The following is a 14,512-nucleotide window of genomic DNA, read 5'->3' as shown; positions in this document are numbered from 1 at the left end:
TTTTGTCATAAAAAATTATATATTATGAATCAAATAAAATGTCAAGAAAATGATTGTTTTGTTTGCCCCAAGACAAACAAATTTATATATCTAATGTATTATATATGTATTTTTAATATCTAATACACAACCAACCATCAACTGTAATAATTGGGCAGATTACAAGCAACGAATATTAAATTTGGAAATTATATGATAAGACATTAGGTGCTAACTATTGATGAAAGTAGTAACTATGATTTTAAATTTAGAATTTAGTATAATCTGGAAGAAAAGAATCAGCCCAGAGCAGGCTGTTGAACCTGCAACCTCTGCTTACCATGTGGTGTGCTGACCAATTATGCCACCCAGACTTTCAAGCAACTCCTATCTAAGAATCATAGTTACTACTATCATCAATAGTTGGTGCCTAATGCCTTATCATATAATTTCCAAATTTAATATTTGTTGCTTGTAATCTGCCTGATTATTAAGGTTGATGGTTGGTTGTGTATTAATATTTATTGGGTTAGTGTGATGATGTGTCGTTCTAATGTGTTATATATTAAGAATTTGTGTTTTGTAACTATTGATAGTTTTAATATATAATAATGGTTGGTTGAGAATAAGCACTTCTATAGTTATTTATAGCAAATAAATTTTCTGTATTATATTAATATTTTATTTGTTTTTAAATTGTAGGAGATACTTTGGTGAGAAAACAGGCTTGTACTTTGCATGGCTTGGTTTTTATACAACAATGTTAATACCCCCAGCTGGTTTGGGTGTTTTAACAATGTTTTATGGTGTATCGACAATGGAAACAAATATACCGAGGTAAAAATTTTTTACAGGGATCACAGTAAATGATTTAAACACATTTAATCACATTTGCTTAATTTAGTCAAGAGATCTGCAACGAGAATGGTTCCGGTAGTCATGTCATGTGCCCATTGTGTGATAAACGGTGTGATTACTGGCAGTTGAAAGATGGTTGTTTATTTAGTAGAGTAAGTTATATGATGGGTTGTAGCTTATTTTACTTATTGTTGATTTGTGAAACTAATTTTTGTTTTCATTTTAAGGTTGTACATTTATTTGATAATCCAGCCACAGTTGGATTTGCTGTTTTTATGTCACTATGGGGTGAGTTTAATTATTAAAAGCTACAATAAGCTTTATAAATTTTGTGAAGTGTAAAATGAAATATTGATATTTATTATATTTATGTAAAGCAACAATGTTTATGGAGTTATGGAAACGAAAACAAGCCACGATTGCATGGGAATGGGACTTGGCAGATTTTGATCATGAACAGGCAAATAAATATCATTGTAATAAAATAAATATATTAATTTTAATGAATATAGATGTTAATTATCCAGTTTATTTAGGAAATTATACGTCCTGAATATGAAAGTACAGTTCTAACATATCGTTTAAATCCAGTAACCATGGTAAGACTACCTTCTGATTTTATTAAGATGATGAAATGATTAATTTCAACTTGTTACTTCACTTCCTAAAATTTATATTTACACATTGAAATTTGAAAGTATAAATTTTAATTTAATAAAAATTATGACAGATCTTAAAATTGCTCATATTTTTAATTCATCATACAAGCATTTATTTAAATATTCATTAGTGATTAATATAAATAAACTTTGATATTTTATGTTTATTTTAGACATTGGAACCATTTCTGCCCTTCTGGAATAAAGTCGGTAGACTTGCAGGAGCACATTCTGCTGTACTTTTTATGGTAAGAAAACGATTTATATTTCTAAATAGGATTTATGCTTTAACAAACATAAATATACTTGCAGTTGATAATGGTACTTGGAGCGATGTTTGGAGTTATTGTGTACCGCATAGCAATTCTTGCTGCATTACATGCCAGCAACCATTTGATGTGGCGATATTATGCAAAACTGACAACTTCTACATCTGCCGCTTTACTTAACTTGTTGGTTATTATAATAATGGATAAGGTAATTATTATAATTACAATTTAAATATAACTAACAGTTTTGTGTCATCAAATTCTTAATTATTGAAATTTATATTGCATAAATAGTGTCAGAGTTAACTTTTATTAAAGAAAACTTAAAACTTGCCAATAAAATTTTATTTACTTTATTTTATGGCATATAAAATGTGACTTTCATTGAAAAAAACTCCTGCATCTTATCTGTGAAGTTACAATCTCCCATAGGCTAACAAATTTCTCAAATGGCCTTCAATAGGTTACAGGTAACTTCTACATAGCCTAACTCTTGAATAAAAATGTTATTGTTTAATTAAACAACAAGTAATTATTATTTGTTTTTTGTTATAGCTAAGTTGCTTTTGGATGTATTTGTGTAGAATTTTTGATGGTAAATAGCTTCTTTTAAATTCCTGTTTTTCCCTGATAAACAAGAATGGACATTCTAATTTTACTTTATTTTTTAATCAGAATACAGTAAAAAAAATTTGTTGTTAAGTGCCAAAAGTGCAAGATGGTTTAAATATATTAAATACTTCTCCCTAAACATTTTGTGCTGAACTGGAGATGAATCTTATATTTCTGTGTGTCTTATATGCTGAAAAGATGGTAGATAATTTATTCCTAGTAGTTCTCAATGTTGCCGCCTAGATGGCCAAGTTTGTTAAGGCATCAGCATACCAATCTGGAGGACCCAGGATCAAATCTAGATAAACAACTCCCAGGAATTTTCAGGGGATGGCTGATCCCAGATATATTGAGTCCCTTTTTCCACCATCTGGCTGTCCATCAATATGGCCAGACCTGCAATAGTCCTGGCCACACTCATGATAGGCCAGGTAAAAGGCACTTGTAGTAAGGCAGAGAGTCAAATAAAAGTTCTCAATGTTAGATAAATTCACTAATATGATCAGAATTAGATGAATAATCATTCTCTAGAAAGATGAGATCTTTCTCTCTCTTCCTAAAAATATTAATTAATAATATTCAAATATAATTTTGCTTTATTTTAAATTTAAACTATAATTTTCTAATATTCCATTTTTATTTCACTCATTCATAATTCTTAGTTGCTACATTTTATATTTACAATAATCCTATAAAATATGTCAATTGTTATAATGACCTTTGGATCATTTTTGATCCTAAACTTACTTTCAAAGGACATGTTGATAAGATTATCAAATCTCTAGCTATTCATTGTGGAATTCTTTGGCATTTTCCAAAACTATTTCCTCAAAAACTTTCTTATGATTCATTTATTTTGCCAATATTCAGTCTCTACTTGATTATTGTCTGCCAAAATGGGCTATGGCTTCCTTATCTCATTTACAAAAAGTATTAAAAGAATTAGATAAAATATTTCTTATTCTAAATAAACACACTAACCTTCCTTTTACCCCTAATGCTAATGTTGCTGGGTCAGATTGGGAATTTCCAGTTTTACAGAACATATTAAATACTTTGACCGTTTACTTTTATACAGATACTTCCATGGTTCCATTATTCTGATTGGCTGTGCCTAAGTGTCCTGCCACGAGTTACTCGTAACCAAACTTGTTTTTTATCCTATCTTTTAGGCTTTCCATTTCTTTCAGATCATTTTTCTATCAGTCTGTTTAGAATATGGGTTGCATGGAACAATCTCTACATGAAGATTTTCTACATATTAAACATGTTTGTAAATGGTTACTTTATAATATTTATAATATATAATATTATCTTTTGTTTTCATATATGTATATTTTTATCATGTATACCGATTTTTATTCTGTGTTATTTGTATTTTAATCTTTTGTTACAGGCATTATTTTCAGGGAAGGATATCAATTGTCTTGTGACATTTCCTTTTGTATATGCAATAAATAAATAAATTCTAAAATTGAATTAAAGCAAAGTTATGTAAATAAGATATATGTGATTTGCATTAAAACACTGACAGAAGCCAAATGTGCCAGCTTTCCACATTTTTTTTTTGTAAAATAAATTTCATGGCATGCAAGTAAATCTGAATAATATTGTCATTAATTTAGAATAAATGCAACAAAAATTATGCTGTTGAAATCCACAGTTGACTTTAAAAAAACAAAATAATTTTTAAATTTTATCAATAATTGAATTCTTACCAACAATTGTTATTTATTTCTTTAGCTTGTTTTTATTTTCAAATTGTGCTCAAACTCTTGTATTATTTTTATAGGTATATAGAATCATTGCTACAAAACTAACAAATATTGGTATGTATGTTTTAATAGAATGATTCAAATGATAGTTATTTTTATAACTGTAATATAGATTTTTATTATAAAATTAAATAAGTTGCTTTTAGTTTTTACAGTTAAACAAACATAAAGTTTGAAAATAATTAGATAATGAATCTATCTGTAATGTAAAAAGAATAACCTTTTTTTTCCAGCAACAATTTTTAATTCAACAAATGTTTTTGGCCCAATTTATAGGCCAACATCAGATTCAAATCTAAACTGATTTTGGAGCCAAAGTAGAACACAGTGTATGTTATGGTTGGCTTCAGACCTGATATTTGCCCATAAATCAAGCTGAAAATGTTTGTTAAATTAAAAATTGTTGCTGGAAAGAAGAAAAGGTTATTCTTCGGACATTTTAACTACTTCCAGTCTGTGTTCTCCACTTTCTTTTGAAAACTGTCTATATAAATGTTTATTCTAAACATTAGATTTTTCTAATAGCACCAAACTTTATAAAATGAACAAACATGTATAGTAAATCATAATTAAACATTTTATAATTTTATCTAGTGTACAATAACTGATAAACTTTCCCATTAAACTATCTTATGTAAATTCATCAAATCGTGTATCAGTAAAATGATCATTCTGTAGTGATAAAAATTACTACTTAAATGCACCAAACTTTTAACTCATTTTCTGTTTTATTCCAATTACTATCTGAGAAATCCTTCAAATATATTCTCTTAACAATGAACAAATTGTTACTTATAACCTTGAATCTCTGTTAAAGAAAATTTAGAAATAGCTTATGTTTAGAAAGTTTGTACTTTTATAAATGGAGATAAGTTCAAAAGTATTAAATAATGTAAGTTTGTTTAATGTAAAAAAAGCATTGAAACTTAAGTCAAAATAAATAAGTTTTGAAGAAATTTATAATTTTTTTTAGAAAAACCAAGAACACAAAGAGAATATGAAGACAGTTTTACATTTAAAATGTTTTTATTTGAATTCATAAACATGTATTCATCCCTCATATACATTGCATTTTTTAAAGGAAGGTAAGAAATATTACACTTTATCATTTTGTTATATTAGTTTATCTTATATAACTTTGACAATGCGATCTGTTTGCAGATTTTTTGGACATCCAGGAGATACGATTACTTTGTTTGGATATAGACAGGATCAGGTTAGTGAAACTTTTACTATGTATTTTGTTATTTAAACCTGTTGTACATTTTATTAATTTTTAAAAAATGTCAATTAATAAAAATGTACATTCACTTACAATATGGAGCTGATAAATTGTATTTAAAAATATGTCCATTTAATAAATATACATGGTGTTCCCCTTGAACATATTCCTAGTTGGAAAAAGAAACATGAATATAGTACTGTAGACAATAATAAGCGAAGTGTATCTTTTATATAAGTCCTTTGCTTATATAAAAATGTACACTCAAGTTTTGAACTATTAATGTGGAGTTGGTCAGTTAGTGGCACATATAACTTTAAATGGTATTCATAATTCTTGTACATGGGACTCTCATGTTTGGCACTTTTGTGGCATATGCACGATTCTTGACATGTCCACAAAGAAAAAGTTCCAAGAGATGATATAATGTTGAATGAATGGGTAGACCAAGAAATGGGGGCGCTACGGTAATCTTGATGTGTGGCAGTGAAGATCCAGACTGCCACCATGTAGAAGCAGCAGCCCTTTCAGCCCTTGTAGTATTGACCAACATTTACAAACACATTTTATTTCACTTCACGTATCTGAAGAAATAATTTTACAGAATGGTTTAAAACTAGGGATGTTCGAGGAGGGAATACCCTGTATATATGTTATGAATACTTATGAATAAGGTTTTACTAAAATACTAATTACTAAAATTAATTTTATAAATATAATCACATATACTTTTATAAAGTGTGTAGAAACTAATATAATTTTTATGTAAATTTATACATGTATAAAAATACATATAATTCTTAATTTTCACAAGTAATAATTCTTAAAAGGTATTGATTAAAAAATTATTATAACTATATTCCTGATTTTTCTATATATCACTTCAGACTTTTTTTAAGAATTTGTTTCCAGAACTCATGCTTCTTGTTTCTACTTTTAAATTATACATAGAGAAATTCTTACTTCCCTATATAGATGATTTTTGAAATAAGAATCAGCAAGTCTGTTGATACTTATATCAAAAATAAGCAATAAACATCTCTGTAAATAAAGTCACTGTTTAAACCATGTTTATTAAATGAAAGAAACCAAGATTTAAATAGCTAAAATAAATTTTTATGTGGAGTTTGTTAAAATTTTTATGTTGTATTTGTAACATGTGTTCAAGAAATGAAACAAACAAACAAACATAACAATGAACTCAAAAGCTTCATTCTGAACACTATCAATTTTTGAACTATTAATGTGGAGTTGGTCAGTTGATGGCACGTATAAAAATAAATTTATGTATTACATAATCAATATATAAGGCCAGTAATCCCAAACTTTTGTAATTTATTAGATAACTAAAGTCCATAGCAGATAAAACCAATTAAAATCATGCTTGTTAACAGCAATGCTTAACATTCACAAAACACCAGTAGTTTAAGCTGTAATTAGCAAGTTTCCATTATTAAAGTTTAATTAACACTAGTACACTAGTATGTTAGGTAATTACAACGATAATTGTAGGGTAAAAATTACTTAGTTTTGAACAAATAATAATTATTCTGAACAACATAAAGCCAAAAATAATAACTTAACTAGTACACAAAGTAGTCTGTTTTGAATGACTACCATTGAACAAAATGATTCGATCTATCTCTAACAATTGAATCCATCAGAACTGCAAAAAAGGTTTAACAGATTTTACCCAACATGAAATGCCTTTTAACTTTCTAACTTAAGTCTAAATCTCTGTCTCTGATATATAATTCTATAATATCAAACTTACAATAACAACTTTTTTTTAAATAACTACTTATTCATCACAATTGAAGCACTTTCGATTTGAACTACACTAAAAATTGCATCTCAGTTCTTCTCTTAAAGTGTTTTAATTATCAAATGTGACGTCACATTTCTTAACATTACTGCATGCTCATTTGCTAACAATTGTTTTACAATTTTCTCTTGCTAACAATTTTGTCATACCATATTTGACAGAATATTATTGTTGTTTTAATTAAATTACCCTGTTGACATATGATTTAATGACCATCTTTAATTCACCAAATTATAGATGCCATTTTAGACTGGAACCTGATGATGTAAGCAACAGCTGCAGGGTAAAGCTATCAGTTTCAGCTTTTAATAGAGATTAGTTTTGAATGAAGGATGTAGGTTTTTTGCCCTTTTAACAAAACAAACTCCCCAAAATAAGTAAAAATCAAACAAATATAACAACCCCAGAAAATAACATTTGGACTCAATTTTTCACAAATATATAACAAGAATCTCATTGGACGATAGATAAATGTGTTCTGAAAGCTTAGTTTTTTTGGAGAATTTGACATATTTCCAATGGAGTGGGACCAATCTTAAAATATATAATGTATACCCTAAGGGTAATACTTTAGATGTTTCTTGTTTGTTGAGAATAAATTAAAAATTAATTCAAACAAGGTTCTAATTCAAGATTTTTATAAACTTTTGAGTTTATTAAACAGTTAAAATATTTTTATTACTAATATTTGAAATTATTCAAAAATAATAATTTTTTTTTATAATGTAAAAAAATAGCATATTCTAATAATTTAATTATTTCTTGAAGTGTGAGCTTGGAGGATGTTTATTTGAAGTATGTATTCAACTTGCTGTTGTTATGGTTGGAAAACAAATTTTAAATAATATTACAGAACTCTTTTACACGTAAGTTTTATTTTTTATTGTTCTTAATTGAATAAATCACTTCTAAAGAATTAACAAATAAATTTTAATACTTTATATTGCCTATATGCACAATGTTGTACAGGGTGTCTGAGAAGTTACTATTCAGTGAGAAATTTTTAATGACATTAAAATTATACATATTGAATTGCATATGAGTTGTGTAAATTGTCTGTCCTATGTTTCCACTTTGCAGTAGATGGCATTATTCCTTGTTCACAGATGTTCTGGAATGCTTACCTACATTCACCCAGGCACAATTGACTGAGAATGAGTGCAAGTCTGTATTGTCTGAGTGATAATAGTGTTGACAATTGAGCAGAAAATATTCCTGGTGGAGTGTGTTTTGTAACAATAGAAAATTCATGGATACCATGCAACAAAGCTTTGTCCAGAAATTTTTGGATGCATGGGTGCCCCATTATAATGCCATGTGAAATTTAATAGCCAAATTTTGCAATATGGGCAGTGTTTCAGACACTCCCCGAACTGGTAAGCTGCAACCTTAGAAGAGAAAGTTTTCAAGTTCCAGGAACGATTGCTGAAGAGTCCATCTTTACTTAAACTTTTTCCACTGCACAGTAACTTTTCAGACACCCTGTATGTTTGAATGAACTTGAATCTGTGTGATAGATTATATTTCCTGGCTTTTGCAATGCATCTATAATTTATCAAAGATTGTTTAGAAAATAGTTTTATATCAATAGTGTTAACAAGAAATTTTGATGCAGATTTAAAGTAATTATTAAGGTAGACATTCTATCATTGGCATTACATTAGAGGAAAGTAACAAATTATCAATAAGACTAAGAAAATGGACAGTTTATTATCTGTCAATAACTAATGAGATTTCAGAATAGTTGCCACTTCAAATGATGATAACTTACAATTGTTATCAAGTCAAAAAATGATTAAGTGTAGAATATTGTAATTGATCATTGCATTGTCATATATAAATAATAAAGCAAATTATGATTGTAATATACAGGTATCCTTTGCTTAATACAGTTTTGCTTAATGTGGGATTTGATTAACATGTGAAATTAATTGTGGCAATCTCTTTATATATGTAGCAGAAGTTTTAATTTGTGTAACTTTGCTCAACATAGATACCATATTTTGATTAACACAATTTTGATATATTTGGTAGGATCAAGGGATTAATTAACTATGTTAATCAAGGGCTACCTGTAATATAAATTTCAAATACTTAAAAATAGTTAAATGTCTAATAATTATATACTTTAGAAAAATAATGAATTGGTGGAGGCAGTGGTGGAGGGGTCGAGAGGGACTATCAACTCGCGAAGCTACGACACGTTGGGAACAAGATTATAATCTTCTGGAATGTGATAGAATGGCTCTCTTTGATGAATATTTGGAAATGGGTAAGCAAGATTTCTGAAATTTATTTAATTTTTATTCAAACAAATTAAATGAAAATTAAATTAAATAGTAAATAAAAATAGCGTGACAAGTGATATAGTCAAAAAACATCATTTTCAATATTTTTCACTGTTAAATATTTTATTTACTATAAAACAAAGTCAAATTTCCAATTAAATTATTTGTGAACTGTATTTATTTCATCATTAAATGTCATATTAATTTTTAAATAGAATATATATTAAGTTGAATAAACATGAAATGCTACTTGTTTGTGCTATTGTTAATATAGATTAGTTTTTATGTTGTGATTAATAAATTTAAACAATAGAACAGAGCTAGCCAAACCTTGTTACCACAGGAGCCATATATTGCCTATCACAAATACAAGAGCTGCATTCTCTATTGAAACTGTATTTTATATACCGTATTTTACAGACTATAAGACGCTACGAACTATAAGACTCACCTTAATTTTTGAGCAATTTTAAAAAAAAATACCTATAAGATGCTATGGACTATGAGACGCACCTGAATTTTGGAGGCAATTTTTCGAAGAAAAAGGTGTATCGTATAGTCCGTAAAATACGGTAATAATTAAATATATGGGAACTGCATTAAGGTTTTAGGAGAGCCACAATTTGGCCACCATGGCTGTAGAACATTTTTAATATTGAATAATTTATTTTCCACATTACACAATTTTTTCAGTTATATAATTAAAATTGATTTTGAAATTAAAAAAGACTGTTATGAATTTTGATAATTTGAAATTATTATTATTTTTTTTAATTTAAGAATTCTTTATTTGCATATTATTTTCACAGTTTTTTTAATTTCTCACAATTTATTAGGATTAGTGAATTCAAATTGAAAGATTATGATTTAATTTTCATGTAACTGTCAGCTCATTATGATAAGATTCTAATATTTTCAATACAGTTGACTAAAGTTTAAATTTTATTAGTTAATTTTCAAACTGTGTCAAGCACTGCAAAATATCACTTATTTTGTAATCCTTAAGTAAATGGCAACTTCTCGAAATATGCTCTATAGGAAACTTCTGAATGAAAATCTATCTGAAGTTAAACTAAAACAGAAGTTACCTAATTTAGAGATATGCTGTATGCTGTCATCTACTTCTGTTTATTTCTACAAGACTGCTGTACAGAATCTGGAGTAATAATATATAGCTTTTCAAATTATATACATATTTATTAATATTTTAAACCATATAAAGAATCCTAAGTTAGAATATCATCACAGTGCAAAAAAGTATGACTTCACTTAATGTGCACTATTTCTTGAGAAGTTAGCATCTTTTGATAGAAGCAATGGCTATATAATTACAATGCTTTTGTAAAAATTTAAAAGAATGTGTGATGGCATAATCAATATATATTATATATATGGAAGTGGAATAATCTCTTACTAATATAAAATCTGTAAGAAACTTCTGATTGGAAATAATCAGTTCAAAATATTTTAAAAATAAAATTTCTAATTGATTTTGGCAGATTTAGATTTACGAAACTATTTTATTCTATTTTTAAATATTAAAATGGTTTTTATCTTTTTTAATTTTTAAAATACATTTATTTCCAGTGATTCAATTTGGTTTTGTGACTCTATTTGTTGCAGCCTTTCCTCTAGCCCCATTATTTGCCTTATTAAATAATATTGTTGAAATTAGATTAGATGCATATAAATATGTGACTCAATTACGTAGGCCGGTAATTGCTCAAGTACCAAATATAGGTAAGACTCGTTTAAATTAGTAATAGTTTATTTTGAGATTATTTATAATTATACGAACTTTTTATTTTAGGAGCATGGCAAGCAATTCTTAAATCTATATCTGCGTTAGCTGTGATTAGCAATGTAAGTTAATAACACATTTCGTAATGTAATCTATAATGTTGAAATTATTAATTAACATTACAGATCACATTTATTGTCTAATTATCGATAACATGTATCAGATGAGATATTTTAATCATTTTACATTTATCTTATCGTTATAAGTAATTATTTGACAAAGAAGTTATAACATATCTTTTTACACTAGAAACTAAAGTTACATTTTCTGTTTTGGTTGCTGTATCTTGCTTTAATGGATATGTAATTTAAATACCAGGGGTGGTCAAACTTGTCACTATAGGAGCTTTATATTGCCTATCAGATATATGTAACAGCTGCATCCTCTATATTATATATAGTTAAAACACTAATATTTAGTTATAGTAAATATCACTGGTACTTTATGATTGACTAGGTAAATAACATTTAATTCTGTTGACTTTATGAACGTACTTTGTAGCTTTCTGTTGCTTGTTCAAGGTTATGTAGTGCGATATACACTTACGATCTGTATATATATGAGAGATTACATAATAGTCTGAAAACTTACTACTTACACAAATAATATTTTTGTGTGTATCAAGTTTGCAAAAAGAAAGTGTGTATGTGGAAGCTGCATTAATGGGCTAGAAGAGCCAAATGTGAGCCACAATTTGGTCAGTGCAGTCATAAACTAAATATTACAATTTTTACTGGAATTTTAAGAAATATGACATCTTAAGTATGATCTAAACTGATATATCAGCTTATTTTTTGAACTTTTAATGTGGTAGGTGACTTGATTTTATAAATTTGTTGAGGAAAGCATCAACAACAATCTATAGAGAAATTTTCTATGAACGATCTTGGAAATGACAATAGATTAATAATCTATAATCATCTTTTTTTAGATTTAGCAAAATTTTATTTTCATTTTTGTCAGATTGATAGAATATAAAGTAGAAATTGAAAGTGTATCATCCCAGAACAGACAAAATACACATGGCTTGGATGACCAAGTGGTTAAGGTAGGAGCCTATTGCTTTGGGTAATGAATTGGGACAAATTGAAAAATGCCTTGGAATTTTTTTGGGGTGGTCCATCTATATGTCGACTTGCGAAATCAACTCATTGGGCTGCCATCTCTTGGTAAATTTAGTAATTAAAAATAAATTAATTTTCAATTTAAATTTAGAATATTTTGGAAGAAAAGATCAGCCCAGAGTGGAAGTTAAACCTACAACTCCTGCTTATTGTGCAGGTGTGTTGCAAGTTATGCCACATTCTGCACAGTAAGCAGAAGTTGTGGATTCATGCCCACAACACCTGCATACCAGGAATTTTTCAGAAACATCAGCACCTGATGTTTGTGAAAAATTTCTGCGATTATTTGCCAACTGGATTCTGTGCCGGGTCTGGTGAACAGCTGGTGCCCTTACTGCCTCATCCATCCAAGTGTCTCTATTAACTTCATAGATTTATCTCTAAGCTAGAAATTTTGTAAAGGAGTTTATTGAAAAAAACACTAATTCTATTTGTTTATTATGAAGATATAGATTTTTGATGATAATATAAATTATTTGTATAAACTTATTAGCTATATACATTTATTTTCTTTAAAATTGTTATTCTATAAACATATTTTGAATACTTTTTTATAATGTTTTTTGCCTTGTGGGCACTAAAGAACGTTTTTTTCTATAACCATCATGGGTTTGGCAGGATCAAAAATGTAGTGGCGGGTTGTGAGGGATAGGACCCAACATACCTGGAACAAGTCACTCCTGAGAATGGGAGTTACTCAGATTTGATTCTGGGTCCCCAGAGCTTGACTGCTTTGGTCGTCCTGCCATCTAATATTCATACTTCATTAATATTTAACAATAATTATACTGGTTTATGTTTTATATAAAACAGTACATATTAGTTGTTTCATGGAAAATTTTCTATAATTGGAGGTGAAATTATTTTTTATATTATATCTAATTCAAAGTTATTCTTTGTTTTTACAATATTAATAATAATATATTATAAGATTGATATATGATTATTAATCTTTTTATTATCAATTAATGTATTGTGTTAGATATAAATAAGAAAATTTGTATAAATGAATTAAATTATTGAATTTAAACATTGTTTTCATTTGTGATTATTATTCTGATAAATTTAGAGAATTTTGTTAATAGAATACAGTAGTCCTGTATAACTAAATAACAAAGAATAGGTTGACTCTACTTAATCTGAAACACAATTTCACTAAACGTTCTTTCAAAAAACAAAAGGAAATGTATTATTTTTAAAAAGATGAATGAATTTGTAAAATTAGTATGTACTGTACTACATATTTTAACACAAATATGCAAACTAAATACAGTATAAAAATGTTTAAATATATGTTTTTGGACTACCTTTCCTTTATGTAGAGTCCCGCTTATCCATACTTTTCATTTATTTGAGCAATCACTCACAATAAATACTGTATTTTACGGACTATAAGACGCACCTTAATTTTTAAGCAATTTTTTTTAAAAATGTCTATAAGACGCACCTGAATTTTGGAGGCAATTTTTTGAAGAAAAAGTGCATTTTATAGTCTGTAAAATATGGTAAGTATAGGATTAATGAGGGTACACTGTATCTTATTGAAACTAAATAATACTTGAAAACTTCAATTTCTTAAAATTTTAATTATTATTTAAACATTATTAAAAACATCATTGAAATAATTACAGATGAAATTTCAATTTTTTTACAATACAATTTAATTATTTACTATCTGAATGTGTCTTTAATTGAAACTTATCTTTGTAGGCTTTTATGATCGCTTACACCAGTGATTTTATCCCACGTCTGGTGTACACGAGTGTATATAGCAGCGACGGGACGCTGTGGGGCTACATTAATAATTCACTGTCCAGATTCAATACCTCAGATTTTCCTGAGAAAATAAAACCGTTAGAGTCAACTTTAAATAATGTTACAATTAAAATATGCAGGTAATAATTTTATAAGTTCTATTTATTCATTATTTAGTGTTGTTGTTATTTTAAAATGATTAAATTTAAATATTTTATTTTGAATTTGATTTTGAAGCATAAAATAGAATTTAACACTCCTAAATAAAACAAGAACAATAAAAGAATTACAATGTTAAAGTAAAATTTTCATTGTAGGATGTATTTTTCTTACAGAAGCCTACTA

General features: G+C 27.6%; 1 protein-coding gene across 4 annotated transcripts in view; it reads left to right on the top strand.

Moving 5' to 3' along the window:
• The window catches only part of LOC136977573 (anoctamin-4), a 52,266-nt gene that overhangs the window by 36,510 nt on the left and 1,244 nt on the right, over positions 1 to 14,512 (top strand). For all 4 annotated transcript variants that reach the window (XM_067273068.1, XM_067273070.1, XM_067273069.1 and 1 more), the window contains 15 exons: positions 682 to 816; positions 884 to 989; positions 1,065 to 1,125; positions 1,215 to 1,297; positions 1,374 to 1,436; positions 1,670 to 1,744; positions 1,809 to 1,973; positions 4,170 to 4,206; positions 5,126 to 5,237; positions 5,314 to 5,368; positions 7,968 to 8,065; positions 9,332 to 9,471; positions 11,075 to 11,227; positions 11,298 to 11,350; positions 14,123 to 14,307. In XM_067273068.1, coding sequence (XP_067129169.1) covers positions 682 to 816; positions 884 to 989; positions 1,065 to 1,125; positions 1,215 to 1,297; positions 1,374 to 1,436; positions 1,670 to 1,744; positions 1,809 to 1,973; positions 4,170 to 4,206; positions 5,126 to 5,237; positions 5,314 to 5,368; positions 7,968 to 8,065; positions 9,332 to 9,471; positions 11,075 to 11,227; positions 11,298 to 11,350; positions 14,123 to 14,307 — 1,521 coding nt within the window. The remainder of the gene's footprint in view (positions 1 to 681; positions 817 to 883; positions 990 to 1,064; positions 1,126 to 1,214; positions 1,298 to 1,373; positions 1,437 to 1,669; positions 1,745 to 1,808; positions 1,974 to 4,169; positions 4,207 to 5,125; positions 5,238 to 5,313; positions 5,369 to 7,967; positions 8,066 to 9,331; positions 9,472 to 11,074; positions 11,228 to 11,297; positions 11,351 to 14,122; positions 14,308 to 14,512) is intronic.

Source organism: Centruroides vittatus, unplaced genomic scaffold, assembly GCF_030686945.1.
Source record: "Centruroides vittatus isolate TY-2023 unplaced genomic scaffold, ASM3068694v2 contig_461, whole genome shotgun sequence".
NCBI lineage: Eukaryota > Metazoa > Arthropoda > Arachnida > Scorpiones > Buthidae > Centruroides > Centruroides vittatus.
This window is presented reverse-complemented; position numbering and strand designations above follow the sequence as displayed.